This window comes from Scomber japonicus, chromosome 9 (genome assembly GCF_027409825.1).
Source record: "Scomber japonicus isolate fScoJap1 chromosome 9, fScoJap1.pri, whole genome shotgun sequence".
In the NCBI taxonomy this organism is placed as follows: domain Eukaryota; kingdom Metazoa; phylum Chordata; class Actinopteri; order Scombriformes; family Scombridae; genus Scomber; species Scomber japonicus.
This window is the reverse complement of record NC_070586.1, coordinates 22753987-22776665: the sequence shown is the minus strand read 5'-3', so window position 1 is coordinate 22776665 and position 22679 is coordinate 22753987. Positions and strand designations below refer to the sequence as shown.

Genomic DNA, 22679 nt, shown 5'->3' with positions numbered 1-22679 from the left:
TGCCTTACCCGGTGTCATACCACACACACAGGTCACACTGTAATATATACAACCAGCCATGTCCAGCGCACCACAGACGATGCCCTATGCCGTGTGAGACATTATCATTGGGAGCTGGTAATCTTGGTAAGTAAGCAATGTAAAGTCAATCACCATAATGTAATGGATGTAAGCAAGGACAATAGATACTTTGATGAAGGCTGATGAATTTTGCCAGTGCATCCCTGTAAAGTGCCGTACAGTACAGGCTGGACTTCCCAGAGGAATGCAAGCATGACCTTAATCATTCAGTGTAGCTGAAATCCATAGTAAATAGTTTAGATTCCTCTGGGAAAGCCAGCTTTGTCGTGTATATTCTGCTTTCTCTTGTGCCATTTGAAGACCAATGTCTTGGTGCTACTGTGAGCAGTGCCAAAAACAGACCACCTGATGTCTGCTTTTTGGTATCATAGAGTCCTCAGTTTGTGATTTGATAACTGCTTCTGTCCTCTGTAACATCTGTAAATCAAACTTTGCATCTGTTTTTTCAAGTAGAAAAAAAAATCCTGTTTAGGAAACAGGTTTTGTATTATTGCAGCAGCTGTTCTCTGTTTCAGCTGCAGGGGGCTCTAAAAGCTCCCGTCAGCTCTTCCTGCTGTAGTTTATAGCAATGATAAAATGTATGTATGAGTATGGTTTATGCAGACAGCTCTAGTAGGTCGTATATATCATGTGTATGAGAAATGTTTGAATGTGACATGTTGACAAATGCACTTTTATGTCATAGAAGATACTGATGAAACTGTTAGAGGATCAGAGAGACTTGAAAGACTTGTCTGAGTGTGAGTGCCCTGCCTCTCAGAGCCACCAGGGACTCCGGACTGTGGCTACACCCAGAATGCACATGTGCTGCTGCTGAAAGACTCACCGTCACTGCTTATGTGCATTTGCCAATATTTATGATCTTTTCAAAATGGAAACAAATAAACCAAATGTGTGAACTTAACAGTTTGTGTGATTTGAGTTTCTCTTTCAAGAATGATGATGACTTTGGTGAGGTGTGGACCTTAGAATCCTCAAATCAAAAGGTTTCGCATGTTCCATTTAAACATCATTTACAGAATAAGATCAAAACCAGGAAAATACTCAAAACTGGGAAGCATATAAGCATACTGTTGAGCATATAAACCTATTAACTGACCTGCTATAAGTCTATCAGAAAGAAATAAAAGGAGCTAATATCATTTTTGGAATCTAATGTGATCAATCATTGGTAAATTATGTTTAACTGTGTGCCCTTATGGTGAGTTCAGTGAAGTTTGGACATTTTCCATCAGTTTGGGTTGCAGATAAACAAATTAAAGCAGACTTTGACCTCACCCAGTTTAAACTCAGACAGACAGTTACCCTCAGTTGATCACAGATTCATCTACCAGACCCGTCCCAGGTAGGAACTGAACCATAAACCAATTACAATCTTGACTGAAAAACCAAAAGACTTGTTTTCATTTCATATTTAATCTATGTACCTTTTGGTGACTGTTATGGCATCATAATTCAAACTCTACCATGCTACTCGGTCAGGAGGCAGTTAGGGCAGGTGATCTGTGTTAAGAGGTCATGTGAAACAACTGCAGTGGTTGATGAAAAGTGTGTGTGTGTGTGTGTGTGTGTGTGTGTGTGTGTGTGTGTGTGTGCACATCACATGGTGAGGATACAGCAGACAATTAACAAACCATGGGAAGGCTCTCTGAGATGTGCTGCAATAACACCACACTGTGACTAATGCCATATAGCTGTATCATCTATTTCGGGCAGTAAGACTAGGTTCACAGAGAGTTTATATTTCCACTGAAACATACTTTTCAGCTCTGAGGGGAATTAGCATATGACAAAAAGCAGCTCAAAGATTTTAAGCTGTTGCACATATTGGGCATATATGCACACAACTGCTGCTTTTTGCTGTAGTGCAGAAGTTAATGAATTCATATGTGAGTGATAATCAGTAACAGAGTATTACGACTTAGTCATGATGACTGGCCTGCTGCAGGGTCCACTTCCATAAGAGTGTGCACATGTGAACACCTCATAAACTGTCCCAATCTGTGTGCTCCTCAGAGTTGGAACATGAGTGCCTTCGTGACTCTGTCGACAGGGCAGAAGATGCCTATGGTTGGACTCGGCACATGGAAGAGTGCACCAGGACAGGTAGAGATGTTTGTTAAGGCAAACCATGTTTCTGGAGATTGATAATATTGACGTGATTGAGAAACAAGTGTGTGTCTGTGACTGTATCCACTTGTTTTCAGGTGAAGCAAGCGGTGCTGGCAGCTTTAGACTCTGGGTACAGACACATCGACTGTGCAGCTGCATACGGCAATGAACAGGAGGTGGGAGAGGCTCTCGCTCTCAGGGTCGGCCTTGGCAAGGTGAAAAACGCTGCTGATGCTTCAACAGTTCACTCTTGACTTTGAAATCTCAATGCTAGGTCCATTTACTCCCTCGTTCCAGAGCTTTCATCCATATCAGTTCATCAGCAGATGTCATTTGGTCAGATGTCATGGAACTGTAGAGGTTCAGTGATTCGAAGCATTTTTAGGACTTCTCATCCTTGTTGGCTTAAAAAGTTTAGAAGGGCATTTCATTCTTAAGATTTACAGCAGCTACTAACTAAATCATTTCAAGGTCCACTTACTGGCTTGTCCCTGAGCTTTAGTGCTTGAAGTGCTCAGAATATTGAAAAGTTTGAATGTAATGACAATAGAACAACAAAGTGCTGATGACAAAAGTGTGATAAGATTTAAAGTCGTGCAGTAAGTAAGTTGACCTTGAGGTTTGAGTTGATTATTTGTGAACTTTATTATGTTTCATTTTGATACTCAATGTGCTTACAGTTGACTCAGATGATCTGTCAGTAACCGAGATTCAGCTGAGTATGTATACAGTTTAGTATATGGTGAATATTTGGTTTGTGATTTGAAAACTGGACACTTGAGTAAGTTTAGGGTTGGATTTAGGATCAGGGACCAGGTTAGAGATATGCAGCAAATAGCTGGCTGACATTTTGTTGACTATGTACTTTTTAACATCTGATCATCCAATTGTTTTCTTGAATTCAGCAGTAAGTGGCTTGTAGACCAGATATCTTTTTTTCCTCCAGGCTCTGCGTCGTGAGGAACTGTTTTTAACATCCAAACTGTGGAACACCAAGCATGACCCCAAGGATGTTGAGGAAGCATGCAGGATGAGTCTGGCCCACCTGGGTGTCTCCTATTTGGACCTGTACCTTATGCACTGGCCCATGGCATTTCAGTGAGCGGCCACGCACAAACACACACACAAAAAAACAGATGAATAACGGATCAAATTATCTGAAGCAGCTTTTGTGAATGTGTGTGTGTTTTAGGCCGGGGAAGGAGCTGATGCCTCGACGGGAAGATGGGACTGTGTGTTACTCTGACACACACTACCGGGATACTTGGGTGGCCATGGAGAGCCTAGTGGACAAAGGTCTGGTCAAGGCTATAGGGCTGTCCAACTTTAACGCCAGGCAGACTGATGACATCATCAAGATGGCCAGACACAAACCTGCAGTGAACCAGGTACAATTAACAAAACCGCATGAGACTCTGACTATCAGTTAACTTTGAAAAGATTAGAACAAAAATGCTAAAAAAAAAACCTGTATTACTGTGTGTCTCTTTGTGCTGTAGGTGGAATGTCATCCATATTTGTCTCAAGCAAATCTGCTGGCTCACTGTCGGTCAGTGGTTTATTCCTTTTTTCTTTTCTTTCTTTTTTTGAAAGTTAGAATAAATAATGTGGGCCAGTAATAGCATTCATACCTCTGTCTTAGGTCAGTGGCAGTGTGTGTGACAGCTTACAGTCCTCTGGGCAGCGGGGACAGACCTTGGGCTTCTCCTGATGAGCCTAGTCTCCTGGAGGATCCACGACTGGGAGCCATCGCCCAGAGATACCAGAGAACACCTGCCCAAGTCGTACTGAGGTAAGACAGGAAATCTTTCAGTACGAGGTGATTTAAAGCAAGACTCTTGCCTTCTTACCCAGCTTTCACAGTTATGTTGAACATGAACATGTGTAAACACAAGCAAAATCCCCCACATACATCCATAGGTGGCACGTTCAGAGGGGCGTAGTGTGTATCCCTAAAAGCGTGACACCCTCCAGGATCCAGCAGAACTTGCAGGTGTTTGACTTTTCCCTGTCAGAGGACGACATGAAGCTGATGGAATCCTTCAACCGCAACGAGCGCTTCATCATCCCAACAGTCGAGGTCAGTCACTGCTCTCATGACACCTCACTAGACTGCAAAACCACTTCCTCCCCTGGATAGAGACCATGTATAAATTACTTCATGTTTATTTATATAACAGCTACTGCAGTCCAAATTGTTAACTGCAGTAAAGTCCCCCTGGGGACAGCACATGGCTGAAACATCAGCCAGTTTTAGATCTCCATGCATGTCTGATATGCAAAGACGAGTGATCCTGTTTCTTAAAGAGCAGGGCTGTTAGGTGCTGGGTGAGACGTCCGCACTCATGTATAGTTATGCTTTGTATGTTGTTAACACAAACATTTGTATACAACTATAAGGCAAGCGTAACTAATTAGCTTTGTTTTTCCACAGAGGGAAGGCAAGAGAGTGTGGAGAGATGCAGAACACCCTCATTTCCCTTTCCATGATCTTTATTGAGTCTACGCACCACAAGGAGTTCCGGATTTCTTTTTAAACATAACTGTCACACTGAAGAAAACCAAAATATGTTCTTTTTTCTCCTTGGGTTGAATTGCCTTAATATACAAGGGATTACATTTGTTAGGAAATTATTAATAACTCACAAAATGTGGACAAACTGATGTATTGTACTGAATGTGTGTACAATGATTGTTTAATTTGACCATGATGATTTCATGCAGACTCACTCTTGCAAACAAAAAGTAAAAATGTGTCCTACGTAATTTTATTCTGTTGACTGGGTCTTATAATCTAAATTAGCTGCCTCACTCTTCTCTGTGCTGCAACAGATTTTTGCTAAAGACAGTGGTTTACATGCATCTTTGCAGAAGCATAATTCAAGATTGACACACCAGATGATCAGAGATATCACAGCTTGACCATAAAGTTCAAGCTGGGATATCTGGGATTGCATCCAATCAGCAAGCAATGGACCAAATGGATTCAGGTGATAGAAGCACAAAATATGCCAAGTCTCTGAACAGAGCAGTAAAGAGATACATGTGTAGGAGGCACTCACATTGTACTCATCATGAGGAGAGTATGATTATTTAGAGGAACATGGAGGAAATATTCATTAAGTTGTTAAGAGTGTATAAAGAGGCTATCAAATGGTCTTTATATTGTTTTCTGACAAACCATAGTGATGGATTTTAACATGTGTCAAATTGACTTAAACATACTGGATGCATTTTTAAAAAACAAACAAATGGGGTTAGACAAGTTCTCAGAGGTCACTTCTGGCCAAAACTGCAAATAGAATCAGAAAATGGGACTTTTGTCTCCCCCTTCTGGCAGAGAAAGTAATTACAAAAACACATCTGACACGTCTACATTATGGGCTGCACCATAGACTACTCCTTACTGTTAGGCTGTAAAACACATTATATTGCTTTGAGCATTACACAACCTCCACAAAATTATTTCTTTCACTATCATAATTTGATCCATTGGGTCTGATAACCTTCAGAAAGTCTAGAAGATCTGCACAATTTATTTATTCCCATTCAGGATAGCAGAGGCTAACTGGGGGAAGTCTCCAAGTATGTGTTCATCTGACCAACGCAGGAACGTCAAACCCAACACCAGATTAGAAACTCTGGTAAAATACAGATATATCAGGCAGTGATAGCCTCAATCAGCACTACATGTTTGAATGTGACAGTAATTGATTTATACATATATGGACCAAACTGCAGGTTTAACTTTACCTGACTGACACTGATCAGTAACAGAGCTGCCTGTCTGCCCCATAAGAGTATCACACCTTTAGGTCACATGGTGTCTGCACCAAGTTCAGAAAATATCACCAAATTAAATCAAAGAAATGTTCAGCAGCTGCTCTCCAAGCAGAAACTGATCAACATTAATCACTGAATTAAAATAAAAACATGACATTTTAATTCCTCACATATTGTATGTTCTCTCTCACTGTCTCTGTTTCTGGTTTCAAAAGCAATAATAAATCTTTTAAAATTATAAATGTTCTATAAAAATATACTATCTCAATATGTCCATTTACCCACAAATTCTTTTAACTACAAATGATGTCCTTGAACACTGAATAGAGAATATTTCTGACATTTAACATTTTAAATGACATCATACACCTTAAATTTACTATTGATAAGACATTTAAAAACAGACACTGATAACCACTTCCATTTCGTGAGATTTTATTTTCAACATCATAACCTTGACAAATTTGTAATACATTATATGCTACTGTTTATTTAAAAAAAAAAATAAGAGGAAGTCATTAGCAATATGTTTTTTTCTTTTCTTTCTTATAGTCTAGCATAGAATCCCGTCACTAAAGCCATTCATGTTGGTTGTGATATACTGAAAATGAGGCCACTCAATAAACCCCCAACCCGCCCCCCCCACCCACAGAAAAAAGTCTGCATCAGTCACTCACCTTCCAATTTCCAACATCCCCTTATCCCCACCCACATCAAAGCCAGGGCAAACCAAGCGGCTACATGCTTTCTCCGAGGGAAATCATACAAAAAAAAAAAAAAAGGAACACAAGAAAGAAGCACAAAGTCCTAAAAATGTGGAATCTGGTGAGAATTTGTACAGGTGTGATCCCAGTACTGACCACTGTGGGGCAGTGTACATTTATCCATAAAGGTCATCGTCGTTATCTTCATTGAAAACGGGACCAGTGCCAGTTCCTCCGGAGCCATGGCTTGGACCGCTGCCACCTGTAGCGCTGGAGGGAAACCTGTAAGAAAGAAGACAGTCATTCAGAAGTTCATTAGCAGAGGAACTGATTTTGTACACTGGAGAGAGAGTGACACTTTTTAATCTTTTATGGTCACACTAACACAAAACATCAGAAAACGTACCTGAAGCTGCCGAAGCCACGGCTCTGCTGCAGTGTCTGAGCAAACATCTCATATTTGCGAATGTCATTGTCGCTGACGGAGCGACGAGCAAATCGCATCGCCTCTTCAAAGTGGTCCTTCCTGATCTCTGGCACAGGATCATCCTCTTCCACCTCCTATGAAGAAGATACATGGAGTGTTATAAAAACCATGAACAAGATCTGAGGCATTACGCTGATGTTGAACCAGACATGAAAAGCAAACAGTAAAAACTAACACTGACCATAGCTGATGGGTTGGTCTGCCTCTCCCTCTCTCTGCGGATCTCATTCTCGATGCTCTCTCTGATAGCCAGCTTACACGCCCGCTGGCAGATCTCTGTAAGATCAGCTCCAGAGAAGCCGTTGGTCATCTTAGCCAGGAAGTCCAAGTCCACATCCTGTCAAACAAAACAAAAAAAAGTTAGTTCAGAAAATTATTACACCTTTTCTGATTCATTGGAAGTCATGTTCAAGTCTGAAGTGTGTCGGGGGTCACCTTGCTGATGGGACTCTTGCGGAGGTTGGCCTTCAGGATGCTGATCCTGCTCTTCTCGTCAGGCAGTGGGATGTAGATGAGCTGATCCAAACGGCCAGGTCTCAGAATGGCAGGGTCGATGATGTCTGGTCTGTTTGTGGCTCCGATGATGAAGACGTTCTTCTTGCTGGACATTCCGTCCATCTCAGTCAGGATCTGGTTGATGACACGGTCAGCTGCTCCACCGCCATCTCCCACGTTGCCGCCACGGGCCTTGGCTATGGAGTCCAGCTCATCAAAGAACAGAACGCATGGGGCTGCCTGTCGAGCCTGGAAACATAAAACAGACAATAGTTTTTTAAAAACTGAAATATTTCTGTAGTGAAGAACTTCCAGAAAACACAGCATGCCATTTTTAGCAACTCAGTATCAACATTGTTACCTTGTCAAAGATCTCTCTGACATTGGCCTCAGACTCTCCAAACCACATGGTGAGCAGCTCAGGTCCTTTGATAGAGATGAAGTTTGCCTGGCACTCGTTGGCAATGGCTTTGGCCAGCAGAGTCTTACCACAACCAGGGGGACCATAGAACAACACACCTTTGGATGGGGTCATGCCAAACTTGAGGAACTTGTCTGGGTGCTCCACTGGGTACTGAATTTAAGGAAATTGAAAGAAAACAAAAAACATTCAAACTTTACAGTTTATGAAACATCAATCTGAGTGATGACTTCACCTCTAGGAAAAGGTTCATACCTGCACCAACTCCTGCAGCTCCCTCTTGACATCATCCAGACCTCCAATGTCCTCCCAGGTAATGTTGGGAACCTCAACAACTGTCTCCCTGAGTGCTGATGGGTTACTCTGGCTCAGGGCCCACTGCAGGACAGAGTTGAGCATGTTAGTAAGCGCTAACAGATAGCTGTTAGAGACCATATGAAAACCATTTTACACTCACCCCTAAATCAAAGATTATACAATAGTTCTTACCTTGAAGTCATCCATGGTGACAGCAAGAGAATTCATGACTTCAGCATCAATGGTCTCATCCTCAAGATCGATCAGGTCCATCTTCTTCCTGATGGCTTGCAGGGCAGCCTCAGAGCAGAGAGCAGCCAGATCTGCACCCACGTGCCCATGGGTCTCATTGGCTACCTGAATAAACAAACATCAGAGAGCTCAATAACCAGTGCATCCTCATTAAGTATAACCATCCATGAAAACTTCTGCTGCAATGCAGTAACTAAGAAAAATGACAGTATTACATGTATTTATTTACTTATGTAACTCATGCAGATTTGCCAGATGACACTGTAAGGTCAAAACTTTGCTTCAAATGAAGTTTCTAGTGTGCAGATGCATGTCCAACTAAAGCATGTCTTCCTCGTGTATGATGGCAAACAAATTAAACAAACATACTGACTACTGTGACACATTGAGTACTGACACAGTTTGCACCATCCTTTGTGAGAAATTAAGTAATGCAAACTTGGTGCATCTAGTTTGATAGTATAACTTCTATATTCTAAGCTACTGTCAGGATTCATGCAAGTCTATAATATACAATTTCTTGAATAGTTTTACTCAGCAACAATAAGCACATGACCTTGCTTCAGGGAAGCTGTGTGATGAGAAATGTCACCTGACTATGTGTACAGACCTGTTCTAAGTCAACGTCATCAGCCAGCTTCATGTTCTTGGTGTGAATCTGGAGAATCTCCAATCTGCCAGTGGCATCTGGGATGCCAATATCCACTTCCCTGTCAAAACGCCCTGGAGGGTGTGGAGGGTTAAAAACACATTAGTTACATTGACATAGGCTGAGAATACTAAGATAGATGAGCACCAGACAGTATAAGAGTACAAGATACAAGTTGAAAACATTTGTAGTTTTTTTAAAGGGTGTTTCAGTATCTGGTTAATAAGCCAGATACATTTCCAACCCTATGTTTGTTTGCGTAAAGCATGCCAGCCGTCAGACATCCAGACAGCACTCAAGTGCTGTTATTGGTTGAAAACCAAATTTGGATTTGCTGGTGATGAAATGTGGTCCAAACTTTCATGCTACAATAACTCCAGGCTGCTCCATAAAACACTAAAGGCTAAGCTGCTGATAGTGTTTGACCCAATGTATTCTAATATTGGGGCAATTGTGACAAAGACATCTTTAAGTTTTGCGTTGATCATCAACCATGAATATTTACCGAATCTCCTCAGAGCTGGGTCAATGCTGTTGGGTCTGTTGGTAGCAGCCATGACGATGACATGAGCTCTCTGTTTCAGGCCGTCCATTAGAGTCAGCAGCTGAGAAACAATGCGCCTCTCCACCTCTCCATGAGTCTACCCAAAAAAAACCCCACAACACATATTGTCGGTACAGAATTCATATTTTACACTTTATCTAGGCATCAGTGCCGTAAAAATCTAATTCCAAAGTGTAAAAAGAAACATTTCACTGTGCATTAGTGTGCTCAGATTTCTTATCGATTTCTTCAACCATCCATCCATTTAGGTTTCCACTCACCTTCTCTCTCTTAGGAGCAATTGCATCAAGCTCATCGATGAAGATGATGGCAGGAGCATTTTTCTCTGCTTCTTCAAAGGCCTTTCTCAGGTTACTCTCACTCTCTCCTGCCAGCTTACTCATGATCTCAGGGCCTAAAAACACAAAGCCAGACATTTTTATTTCAGATAATCAACCTCACAGCAGTCCCTTCAAATACTATGCGTAAAATAAAAAACCTGACGTTGGACAAAAGGTCATCAATTAAAAAAACAAAAAGCAAAAAAACACACATCAAGTAATCCAGATCTGATTTACAGGAATTCAAAACTAGACAAATTCAAATAAAATCCTCAAACACAGGCACTCTGATGGTTAGTGAAGCAACTAACTGTCAGGTATGTCACCCTGTCCCATCTCAACACTCAGTAACAATAGGTAACATTTAAAATGTAGCACTTACAGTACATAAATGGCAAAACTACAAGTGTATCAAAGTGTTATCTATATAAACCAGTTTTTCCTGACTGAAGCATTTTCCTCCTGATGAGAAACATTCACTCCTCTAAAACTCATCAGGATTAGGATTAAATATAAATAATACAGACTGGAACAAACCCAGTGCTTTTACAGAATGGCCCAGACCAGGAATGAGTCCTTATAAAAAGGGACAAATATGAAGTAGTGTTCACACCATTAATAAGGAAGAAGAAAGCTCCAGTTTCATTGGCCACAGCTCTGGCAATCAAGGTCTTTCCAGTTCCAGGGGGTCCATACAGCAAGATTCCACGTGGGGGCTGAGAAAGGGGAAAATTTTAAAAACACATTTAACTCATTTTTGATTTTAGAACAGCAAGTTAAATACACAAAGGATTTTATGAATTTATTTTCTATACCATCATCAGTAGATTAGCAGTGAGTCAAGTGTGTTAACTGCTCACCTCTTTAAATTTGGCATTTAAAATGTGTATTATACTACATGGGACAGCAGCACAAGTGAGGAAGACTCTGAAAGTCAACAAACTGACTGAACAACAACACTTATAGCAACATCTAACATAAGTCACTGGTCATACCTGAAAGGAGGGACAGTAAAACTGAGTATTTCAAATTGAGGATCAACAAATTTTACAGCTTAAAATTTTTCTATAAGAGAATTGACTTTTTAATCATTTAAAAAGCTACAAAAAGTCAATTAGAATTCCACAGTGAAGGCCAAACATGTTGTCTTGTTCGTCAGTGCAAATTAAAATGATGCCTTACCTTGACTCCTATGGCCTTGAACAGCGCAGGGTGTCTGAGAGGCAGCTCCACCATCTCTTTGATCTGAGCTAACTGCTTCCTCACTCCTCCAATGTCATCATACCCCACCTCGTTCAGGGACTCTTCCTCATCCTGCATGTTCAAACACAACAAGTTCAATTAAATATGAATGTAAGTTTAGTTAACGTTAACCTGTGTACAGTGTGTGAACCTGCTGCCCACCTCTCTCCTGATTGGCTCTCCCTCACAGTGGATGACCGTATCAGGAGCAACAATGCAGTAGGGAGAGGGATCGGTCTCCACCACCTTGAACTCCACAGCACGCATGCCTCCTCTGACAAGGAAAATATCACCTTCACAAGGAAACAATGTTGATTTTAGCACCCCAATAGTGCTACTTGTTATCAATTTAAAACAGATCTGTCCTGACACTGGAAGTGTCACACTTACCTTTGCGGATTGGCCTGTAAGCCTCTAGGAAGTATGGCTTCAGGTACACCTCAAACAGGTTGCCAGTAATTCCCTCTACTGTGTCATCTATTGGAAGGACATGGATCCTCTTTCCATACTTCACATCAGGACATGGCTGAATGCTGAGGCAGGGAATATTAAAATTAACATCATTTCAACACAAAAAAATCTTTGAGAAGAACTTAAGACAAATGTGTGGTTTTTCCCCCACCTGATAACGTCGCCCAGTCGAACCCTCAAATTGTTGCGGACCACCCTGTTCATGCGAACCTTTTCATCAGAACAGGTGTCATCAGACAGCACGATGCACACAGTCTCCCGTCTCTTCTTCCCCTTCATCAACACTGTGTCTCCACGGAAGAGCTGTAGCTCATCCATCTTGGTCTGAAAGACACATTATAACAAAATTAGCTATCGAAATGATGAATACTCTCCAAACATTGCTGATCTGTCACAACAGATCATGGGGACTTTGATCTTGTAAATACATCAACATGGCATTAAATCTCCTGATCCTACCTGGGAGAGAGAGACCACGCTGTTGTCTTCATTGATAGATTCATCGACAATCAGTCTGTTGGGTCTGTTCTTCTGTTTCAGAATTGCAGTGGCTAGATCATCATTTTTTGCTCTATAATGAGAAATGGATGCGAAAAACTCAAGGTCAAACAAAATTCTTCTTACTGTGCACCGTCAAGCAGCTCCTACAGTCAACAAGCCGCTCCAATTGATAAATCATTGTACATTAAGAAAAATGAATATAATAAAAAAGCAATAATGTCTTGCTTTCTCACATGTTCCGCAGTTAATGAATGAGTTGAATGTTCCAACTTCCTTGTGTATAATAATGTATGTGCAGAGGTTGACATTGTTTTTGAGAGGTGGGCATACGAGCATGATTTATGTCATCACAAATAGTCTGGAAGCTAATTCTGGATGCAAATACTCAACTTACAGAAGTATGATGTGTGAACTTTAAGCCTCCAATACACATACACTGAGAAAATACTTGGTAAAGCAGGACACATCTTGTGCCAACAGTTAAACTTCAGAGATAAAAAAAAAAATAGTCATATTTATAGATTGTGGAATTTTTAATGAGTGAAGGGTTTTATCAAGATAATTGAACTTTTTTCCCTTGGACAACAATATAAAGAGACATTATTATTCAGAGTTGAGTATTTTATATACACATCTTAAAACATGTCTGTAGGAGATCTTTAAGTTTGGTAGCTTCTTTAAATCTGCCGTGCTCCTGAGGTACTCTGTGACTTACAAGTTTCAAGTTGCATTTCTTTAATGAGGTGAACTTGGCCACAGACCTCAAGTTATTACAACTTGTATCATTTAAAAATCAGAGATGAACCCCTTCTGGAGAGAGATCAGGCATACATAGTGCATTGACTATGATTGTTTGTAGCTCTTATCAATGTATTTCTACTGTGTTGTCTTTTTTCCCACGCAAGCACATCTAGGAGTAAGCTGCAAATTAACTTGTATAATAAAAAAGGTATGAACATAGTTAATTTAATCAATATTTTAATGTATGGGTCCGTCTCTACGTTACTAATAGTATTGTAACCCTAGCCATAACAGTCATTCGGACAACTCGCCAGTTACAACATTGAACATAATCTAAATTTACGACTGAAACTTACAATCCCATGTAATTCAAATTGTCAGAAACGAAACCGCAAGGTGCAAATATCCTTAAGTTCTGAAAATACTCTTTACATAGTTTCCCTTTCATGTTGTTAGCATGCTAACATGCTAGCGCTAGCCTTGTAGCTAACTGACTGACGAGCCAGCAGATGACACAGCAAAAGAAATGGGGAAAAAAAACTTTGTTAGCTTCCACCTCCCACAAAGACGAAGCTAATAATTACTAACGTGTCTTTAAATGCGTAAGCTGCCAGCGGTACCGACAGCTAACGTTACATATTAAAATCAGACCACCAAATGTTTTATTTTACGACTGTTTTGCTAACAGCTGAAATAGACTAAAATGCCGATCATTAGGAATGAATAGCCTGCTAGCTTTGGTGCCATGAAGTTAGCTTTCTGAATGACTGGCGTCTTCTTTGTTTGTTTATGGCCAGCCGTTAGTCCATCAGCTAGTCTGTGTCGCTTGGTGATCAAATTTGTATTTGTTACATTCAATATAAGACGCCGAGTCTCCTGACAGGCTATCATCCGGTGGATAGGCCACCCTATCGGTATGATAGTGGCTGGCTTTGGCCTTTACACTGTTGCTAGGCTAAGCTAGCGCTAGCACTCAGACACGGCTACGATGACTGCGCTTTGTCACGGCGCTGTCACACCGCTGGATAACTCGGTACCGTTAACCGGCCGACGGCAACCGTTTGACAACCGCCAACAGTCCGTCAGGAATGCATCCAACGGTCAGTTTTCCAGCCAACGGACAAAGTGCGGAGGCTGGACTACCTGACCCCGTTAGCTCCCCGCTGTTAGACTCGGTGATGAATTAGCCACCGAGCTAACTTTAATAAACTAACGTGTTCTGAACCAACATTAACCGTCTAAAATAGGTTTTTAGGAGGCAGCCGTTGATCAGAAAAACGCATTTAATTAAGACCGAAATCTATTTCTACTTACTCCCCTCCCGATGCCATGGTCGTCCACCTGGATTACGATTAATAAATAAATTCTAGCTAAATGTTTAAGAGGCTTAACCGGTTCTCGTTACCCAACAGTGATATCACACGAAAGAGCAGCAGTTTCCGTGCTTTTCTTTACAATTATACTGTGAGCTACACGCATCATCTGCTCCAATTGGCTTATACACTGTCAATCAAATACGGAAACCAATGAAAGACTCTAGAGCCTGACGTTGCCGGTTACAAATGAGTGGGCGGTGCCTATTTTCATCAACTTCTCTCTTATTGGTCGTTTAACCCTGTCGCCAAACTTCTGTCATCCAATTGGTGTGTACCGCGTTGATATTGAAGAATCGTGAAAACATCTTGCGTGTGTTAAGATTTAAATCTGTGCAAATTAATTACATCTGTCTTACAATCTATATAAAAGCAGAAGCTCTATTCATTAAATAGTCCCTAAATTTGAGACAAATTAAAATACCCTAGACCAATACTCTAAAACAAAATTGTGTGTCTGATATGGTTTTACCACACAAAAATATAATTATAATGTTAAAATCCAATTATATCTAACAGACCAGTCTAAAAATCCTATTCTCCGCATATGTGCACTGCAGGATTCATGTCTCCACATCACATATGTGCAAATTAAATATTGGACCAGTATTGTCTCCAAAAAAGTTGTGACGTCACAAATGATGCTCACAGGTCCACCCCTTAAACTAAGATTTTTAATTAGCTAAGAGAGACTTGCTACTTTCAGCAGCTGCATGTGAAAACAGCATTACAGGGTCAAACAGTGAATACATACTTATGCACAATGATGCTAGTAACAAGACGCAAAACACATTTTTGAGTGGAGTGGGACTTTAACATTCAGTTGCTGCAGAACACGTAACACAAAGCTTTTTTTTTAATTGCAAAGTTTATCATGATAATCATCATATATAATTAGAGTTAACAGTCTTCTATACACATTTGTCCTAATACAAAGCAGTGCAGACCCTCAGGGACCAAACAACTTTACATCATGTCCAGAAATTACTCAACATTTTGTGCAAAAACTACCTGCAAGGTTTACCACCCACACCGTGTTCATTCTTCATCTTTAAATTACAATTCAAGATGCTTTACTTTGCTATCCCAGCAAACACGTTTGTTGTGGGTACAGGTTTTAGCTCACAGGCATGAGAAAGTCGATCTCGTTCTGTAAGTGATAGGGTATTCTTCTTTTCTACCTCTCCAGGCGCACTAGGGAGGACCAAGTTCCTGTATTCTGTTGTGGAGCTCTGTGGAGTCCAACGAGGGGCCAGACTGGGGTTCCTGCAAGTACACAGGAACAATTCTGCAACACAAAGGTATCTTACAGTTAGAGGAAGAGTACAACACAACATAGCAAATGTGCCCTTCATGAAGCAACAAGAGACTAAAATAAACAAATTCAGATTGCATCTAGATCTAGTTCATATTTTAAAATCTGTCTAATTTCATCACTTAAGTAAATATATATGTTTGACTTCCTGTTACCCGGTGATTACGTTGCAACAATGAGGTGAAACAACATTATGTAGCACTACATACTCTGACTTGCGGAATGAAGCTTTGAAACATGTTAGATCTTTGGATTCGGCAATCAACTGTTTCTGGAAGGTTCCCCATGCTATACACACACCAGACTGACTAAATGCATCTTAATTGTGGTTGGGGACACATTTGTGTTCACATCACTCTAAACAGCATATAGTCATATGCATTTCTGACCACTGTTTAATGTGGCCTGAACAATTAAATTCCACTGCAGAACATTTTAGGTGCATTCACAACAATATTTGGATCTTTCCACATGTAACCAGATCCACCAACATGCATTTTTGTTCCGACTATGAAGACAGTTAAAAAGCACACAAGTATGAAACCATATAAACCACACTCTGAAAGTCATTAAATGTAATGAATAAATGAATGACAATGTCTTACTCTGCAGTGGATTGTGTGGTGAAACTCCAGGTCTTTTCCCAGCAGGCAGCTGCCTCCCGTCTCCTGCCAAGCCTCCACAGGACTTCACCACACCACAACCCTGCAGCCACACACTCTGGAACAACACATAAAGCATGGAGACATATACTGACAAAGTTCACAACAGCACTATCTATGGTGCATTAATGTCAAACTGACTCATATATGAAAAGAACAGTAGTGTAAAAACATTATTAAAAATAAGAGGCTAAGATCATAATTACAGTAACATTTTCACATTTGTTAAGTAGCTGCTCCTTATTAACAAACAGAATATTTATGGAGGATTATTTTGTCTTGCGCTCAGCACCCTTTCACACAACTGTCATTGCTAAAATATTTTGTTACAGATTATTACTTTCATTTCAAATTCTAGTTAACCCTAACAATGAAATAAAATAAATAATAATGGTAAAACACATAAATCTCTGCCTTAGATTTAAATTTTTTACTAAATGTTTTCATACTCAATAAATAAGAACAGTAATATACATACTAGGATGTTGTCAAACTGTGGGATAAAGTTTTTATCTAACTTTGAAAATACAAAGGGATTACACAGTGGTATCAAATTATTAATAATCCCCATTTGGAGTGTTAAATGTTGGCCAATGGCTGACCTTTGCCTCTATGACCAGGTTGCTACGGTGCACTAGCAATAGTCCTGTCAAAAACCAATTTGAGCGTTTCTGTATGTTATTAAGGTACAACTGTGGTTTGTGTACCTGGGAATGCCTGCAGGCTGAGCTGTAAGTCTCTCAGTGCCTCTTTGAGTGTGTCTGTCTGGGTGAAGCTGACCCCTCTACCAGCTAATGAAAGCCCCTTCAGCCTCTGCAGGATACACAGATCTGTTCTCTGTCTGTCAACCATGTCGGCACTGGGAATCTGTGGTTGGAACCCTTTAATTGAACAAAAATGCACAGTTAAAAATAGCTGGAGGTTTTCTTTGGAAAACTTTTCTCCAAAACATCAATAAAGCAAGAAAGTGCTCACCTTTCTTTTTAAAGCGCACATTCACCAGCAGGTTGATACACCTGTAATGCAGAATACAGTCTTATGTGTTTGCATAGTAACATGACCATTTATGACAGAAATACAGTCACCCCCATCTCACAGACCTTGTGTAATAAGTTACAGCTTGTTTCCAGTCCTTCGTGTGAGTGTGGCAGTGACCCTGGAGGAGGTAAGCAGCACCAGTCCAGAGCAGCATCGCCACCCTTTCTTTATCCCCAGCACACACTGCCCCGGTCACTGCCTCACTCTTCTCCTCCAGCTCTTCCAACACCACCTTCTTTGGCAGCAGCTCCAGTGTTGTGCTGATGACTTCATCGCACAGCGCCACGCAATCCACAGGACGTCGGGCCATGAGCAAGGCAGCACCGGCTTCCAGGTAGAGCTCAGGTAACCTAGGGAGAGAAGGCACCTCAGCATACACCTGTGGTGGACACAATTAGTTAACAGATGTCAGTTAAAAAATATTTTTCACCATACAAGACTTATAGCATATGTGTTAAAAGACTGGACAAAAATGATATTATTATTAATATCCTGATAGAACTCATCAATAGTTAAATCAATTTGTGAGTGCTTCCAGTCTTACTTCGTGTTGATGTTCTGAGTGAAGAACAGCCAGCAAGTCCAGATAATACTCCACACTGTCTGACACCCTGCAGAAACACAACAGACACCACACCCATTTAACAACAAGCTGCAGTGTATGTGTGTGCTATTCTTAGATCAATCATCATCTTTGCGATCAGATGTCAGTGAATCAGAGCTTTTGAGCTCCATGCTGGTACTATTACCTCCCATGGAGCACGCACTTCAGAGCCAAACTGTGGAGGACAGAGAGGGCAGAGGGGACAAAGAGCAGATTGCTCACAGATTGGCTCCGAAGTAGTAAGGACGGGGATAAGAGATGAGTATCGGCTACAATGGGCTCTGTGGCAGAGGGCAACATCAATGTCTGTGGAACAAGAGAGGTTTCATGTTTCAGTGTTTAAAGCTACACTTATGTGAATGTGTGTCAGTGTCTGAAATTAACTTTTTGGTCCCACTTACTGAGGGCTATTCAACAACAGAAATGTGTATAATTATCTGCATTTGTCATAAAAAATAGTTCACATGACCCATTTTGGGTCCTTTCATTATTCATGATTAATACAACATAACTCTAACCAGAGTGGCAAACAGATAAAATGCAGTTTTCCCCATTAGAGCATATATATATGTACATATGTACAGAGCCAAACTGTGTAGGATGTGAGGATGTACATATGTACATATGTACTGTATGTTACCCACTGAATGCAGCAAACGAAGAGCTTGTATCTCAGCCTGTGTGTTCTCCAGCTGTCTGTAGATGAGCATGCTCTTGTAAAGAGCACATATGCAGCGTGAATCCGTCTCCAGCGCCTTCCTGAAACACTGCAATGCCATCTGAGGGCAGCTCTAGAGACAAGATGAAAACACACACACACTCTCACTGCTGTAATGCCAATCATTTTCTGTTCATATATGTTGACTTTGTCTGCATGTGTACCATATGGGCAAGGCAGGAGCCTGACAGGAGATGTGAGTATGCTAATAGAGATCTGGGAGCTGGCAGGGAGGAAGCTGTCTGCAGATCAGTCAGTGCTTCTGAACTCCGACCCTCATTCAGCCTCTCTGCACCTTAATAAATCATAAAGAACACAGCAAAACACTTAATTAGTTACTTTACAAACACAAAGAGTCAATTTATAAGTCACTGACATATATTATTTGTCTTTGGTTTAAAGAAAAACATTGTTTTCACTTTTTGGAGCATAAGCATGATCTATAAGAACTATTCTATATTTGTCACAGACATATATAGTGAAATGCTACATTGCCATTGTCTGACAATGTGTAATAGAACATATTTACAAAATGTAGGCATGTCAATGAGAACAATTTTAAATGCTAAAATTAAAGTTAAAAAGAGTGAAGAAAAAGAGACAGTAGCTGATGGAAATGAAATTTAACTAGAGTAAAGTGGTGATGAACATGAAAAGTCTTGACCTTTGGTTGAACATTTATTCTTTAAGCAAGGTCCATGTTAATGATTCTGACTCTGACTAATAGAAAGAAACTACTCATCAGCCTCTCTGTGCTAGTCCTCAGGCTGCGGTAACGCCTCCCTGATGACAACAATCAACACTCAAAAAAATATACTTTTCTGTTCTCATTACACAAATATTTTAGGTTGTCTGCCCCTTCACTGTTGGTGAATATATTACAATATGCTGAAACATGTATTTAGAAGCCAAAAAGAAGAAATCAAACTGACAAACTCCATTTTAAGCTCCACATGATATTCTGATCTGTTAATATACATAAACAAAAACATGAATGTTGCTGACCTTGGACAATAAAGGTGCAGATCTGCAATAATTCAATAAGTCTTATTGGGTCCATCACCAATAGTGAAGCGTTAGAAGACCTTCCCCTCGCCTCACTTGTCATGTCATCCCCAACTCCAGCAGAAATTTTCTCAAACAGACAGGACAGCTCCTCCTGCATCACAGTAAAAAACAAACAAACCCCACAATCTTTCATACTGATGGGTGGTAATCAATACATTGTAAGTGTGTAATTATCAATGAAATACAGATTACTACTATTTTACTTACAATTACCAACAAGTACAGGGTGTTCTTACTCTTCAAAGTGTGCACTGGACTGGACACACAAGTGACATTGGGAAAATTGCATTTAAATTCACATTTCTACATATTTTTCTTCAAAATGATATTTCCAAACAATTTAAAAGTCTCTGTTGGATTTGGGAGAATAAATCCAACAATTCATATTATTTGGTGTGAGGCACTTACCTCTGGCCTGAGCAGGAACATGATGGGTAAAAAGGTTACCAGGATCAGCAGATAGATATATTCATTTTGTTGAGCTCCTGAATTTCTAAACATAGTCACATATCCATACCACACAACTGTCTTGATGGTTACATCAAAGGAACAAAAAAAAACCATACTGAAGCTCACTTGGACACTGACTGAGACCCACCTTTTAGGAGGGTCTAAGAAGCACCATCTTACCTGAAATTCTTGTATAGTTTTCAGCCTGCAGGTTGTCAGCCAGATTGCCCACTGCAGGCAGAAAAGGTGCAGTACACTGGCATTCAAAGCTGTGTTTTCCACTGATTTGAGAACAATTCTCCAAAATACAGGGGTGTCTGAAGCCATGGGGTCATCTCCAGTCATCTGTAGAACTGCAGGGAACATGAGGAGGGGTACTATGAGAGTCATACTACCATGAAGTTGGATGAAATTGGACTATTTTCCATGTCTTCTTAGTCTCTAGTTTTATTGTCATTTCAAAGCATAAACCTACCTCTTTCTGTGGTTTGTGTGAGGAGTAGCTCAGCTTCTGAAGCCTGAGACAGAGCGATAGAGTACAAACAGGCATTGTACACCACTGACAGCTCTATCTGCATGTCTGCAAGAGGAGGAACACCTGCAGGAGAGTAACATGAGGTAGAAAAGAAAGGAGGCAGGTAAGAGGATGGAAAAAGGTAAGAGCTGAGTTCCACTAATTCACAAAATTGTGAAGCTTTTGTAAGATGAAGCTGTAAGATGAAGCACCTTGGATTTTTCTTAAAAGTTTGTGGAACTCAGAAGACCACCATCTACGGCTCTGGTTCTGGTCTGGACTCAAGGTATCTCCTCTTCCTTCTTGCTGCTGAAATGATTAGTTGAAACCAATCAAATCAAAACAACGTTATTGTCCACATTTGTTGCACAAAAGTAGAAATTTGTCTTCAGCTTGCCAATATCAGATATCACATCATACGTAACAAAAAAGTAAAAACATTTAAATACACTATATTAGATGAAAAAAAAATCAAGGGTTAAATTACTAAAACTTATTTGAAATAATTTACTAAAAACAATGTACTAAATGCCAGGTAAATTGGATTCAGAACAATATTTGAATGTCCATTAATTACCAATTTAGTCGCATATAGCATTGATAACAATCTGATAACGCCTCGTCTCCCCTCCCAAATGTGTAGGAGAACCTACAGTGGCTGTGTAAATCATGAAAAAAGCGACAGGCCCTCTCTAGAGCCAGTGTTTGGTTCATCAGTGGGCTACTGTACAAGCATAGAAGTGCAACATGGTGGACTCTGTGGAAGATGACTCATCCCCTATACAGATATAAATGGCTAATTCTGAGGTAACAAAAACACAATTCTTATGTTCACAGGATTATACACAAATTAAAACATACTTATGAATATTATATCACATTTCTGCCAAGTCTGTTCTGCTAGATGCCACTAAATTCTACACAGAAACACAGTGATTGCTACATTTAGAGAATAGTAAATGGTGGAGTACATTAACCCAATTATTCTTCCAGTACATGGACAACATTAAGGTAGCTATACTTGTTTATTTATATGTTTGCTGCTTTATACTGCAATACTTTACTACAATTTAGAGGGGAATATAGTACTTTTTACTCCACAACATTTGTTTTATAGATATAGAGATACAACAAGTAGTACATCTGTTTTGTTTATAAATGAGATGTATTGTTACATAACTACCGACAGTATATGTATAGAAATTAGTTCAAATGATCTCGCCATAAACCAGCTAAAACAATATGATACTTACATGTTAATACATCACCAGTAATAACAATACAATTATACAATACGATGTATACAATTAATCGCCTGACTCTGATATTTCAAGTTCATTTTTCAAGTTAAAACTTCGACAGCGGGACTTTTACTCGTAACTGACTATATCTGTAGTGTGTTATTGCTGCTTTTACCTAAATGCCATGAATGCCATGAATAGCCTACTTCTATGAGTATTCATGGAATGAATAGCTACTCATAGAAAACACCAGCTAAACACCACCACACACAACACTAAAGACTGTGCTATTAGGACAGCCTAACTTACCAAAAGCATGAATTTCCTATTAGTTTTACACTGTGACTTTCTGCTTTCTTTATCTATTCCCGAGCACTAAAATACTTAGGAAAAGTAACATTAGCTAATAGGCAGCTAACAACTAAAAATAAGAGAGAAACCTAACCTACCTTCCATTTATTCACCAACTCGTTGTTTTCCTGAATCCATCTATCCAATAAATTAGTTGGTTTATACACGTTATCAGACATTATATTGATATTTTGAGTAACAGTGTTTATTTATTTAAATTTTCC

General features: G+C 40.0%; 3 protein-coding genes across 4 annotated transcripts; 1 reads left to right on the top strand and 2 right to left on the bottom strand.

Moving 5' to 3' along the window:
- The first annotated feature begins 1370 nt into the window (after window positions 1-1370).
- On the top strand, window positions 1371-5300 carry akr1a1a (aldo-keto reductase family 1, member A1a (aldehyde reductase)). Of its 2 annotated transcripts, none has more exons than XM_053325351.1 (9): window positions 1371-1426; window positions 2098-2187; window positions 2289-2408; window positions 3140-3291; window positions 3386-3581; window positions 3693-3742; window positions 3836-3985; window positions 4114-4273; window positions 4628-5300. In XM_053325351.1, exons 2-9 carry the CDS (start codon window positions 2107-2109, stop codon window positions 4691-4693), a joined length of 975 nt encoding a protein of 324 aa, XP_053181326.1. In that variant the 5' UTR covers window positions 1371-1426; window positions 2098-2106; the 3' UTR covers window positions 4694-5300. The 2 variants fall into 2 exon arrangements, with proteins under 2 accessions (XP_053181326.1, XP_053181325.1); XM_053325350.1 differs by having other exon boundaries at window positions 1377-1426; window positions 2090-2187.
- A 1094-nt stretch (window positions 5301-6394) lies between these two features.
- On the bottom strand, window positions 6395-14562 carry vcp (valosin containing protein). The gene is made up of 17 exons (XM_053324997.1): window positions 14436-14562; window positions 12339-12450; window positions 12031-12203; window positions 11799-11941; window positions 11571-11701; window positions 11349-11480; window positions 10780-10882; window positions 10107-10240; window positions 9787-9922; window positions 9243-9355; window positions 8573-8737; window positions 8339-8461; window positions 8024-8236; window positions 7603-7911; window positions 7349-7504; window positions 7087-7241; window positions 6395-6962 (listed from the first exon to the last, which is right to left on the bottom strand). The coding sequence occupies exons 1-17, from the start codon at window positions 14450-14452 to the stop codon at window positions 6857-6859; spliced, it is 2421 nt and encodes an 806-aa protein (XP_053180972.1). The 5' UTR covers window positions 14453-14562; the 3' UTR covers window positions 6395-6856.
- A 965-nt stretch (window positions 14563-15527) lies between these two features.
- Window positions 15528-22679, bottom strand: fancg (FA complementation group G). Its single transcript, XM_053324971.1, has 14 exons — window positions 22554-22679; window positions 21076-21172; window positions 20825-20947; window positions 20530-20702; window positions 19837-19990; window positions 18996-19126; window positions 18758-18904; window positions 18259-18419; window positions 18054-18120; window positions 17572-17888; window positions 17447-17487; window positions 17179-17352; window positions 16415-16529; window positions 15528-15782 (listed from the first exon to the last, which is right to left on the bottom strand). The coding sequence occupies exons 1-14, from the start codon at window positions 22632-22634 to the stop codon at window positions 15689-15691; spliced, it is 1875 nt and encodes a 624-aa protein (XP_053180946.1). The 5' UTR covers window positions 22635-22679; the 3' UTR covers window positions 15528-15688.

Coding starts and splice junctions, on each gene's coding strand:
- fancg (XM_053324971.1), bottom strand. CDS start 22,634: ATGTCTGATAACGTGTATAAACCAACTAATTTATTGGATAGATGGATT. Junction 19,127..19,836: donor CTGCACCTTTATTGTCCAAG/GTCAGCAACATT, acceptor TGATTTATTAAG/GTGCAGAGAGGCTGAATGAG. Junction 17,488..17,571: donor GCTGTAACTTATTACACAAG/GTCTGTGAGATG, acceptor TCTGCATTACAG/GTGTATCAACCTGCTGGTGA.
- vcp (XM_053324997.1), bottom strand. Junction 9,923..10,106: donor TTGCTCCTAAGAGAGAGAAG/GTGAGTGGAAAC, acceptor TTTTTTGGGTAG/ACTCATGGAGAGGTGGAGAG. Junction 8,738..9,242: donor ATGACGTTGACTTAGAACAG/GTCTGTACACAT, acceptor TTGTTTATTCAG/GTAGCCAATGAGACCCATGG.
- akr1a1a (XM_053325351.1), top strand. CDS start 2,107: ATGAGTGCCTTCGTGACTCTGTCGACAGGGCAGAAGATGCCTATGGTT. Junction 3,292..3,385: donor CACTGGCCCATGGCATTTCA/GTGAGCGGCCAC, acceptor TGTGTGTTTTAG/GCCGGGGAAGGAGCTGATGC. Junction 4,274..4,627: donor TCATCATCCCAACAGTCGAG/GTCAGTCACTGC, acceptor GTTTTTCCACAG/AGGGAAGGCAAGAGAGTGTG.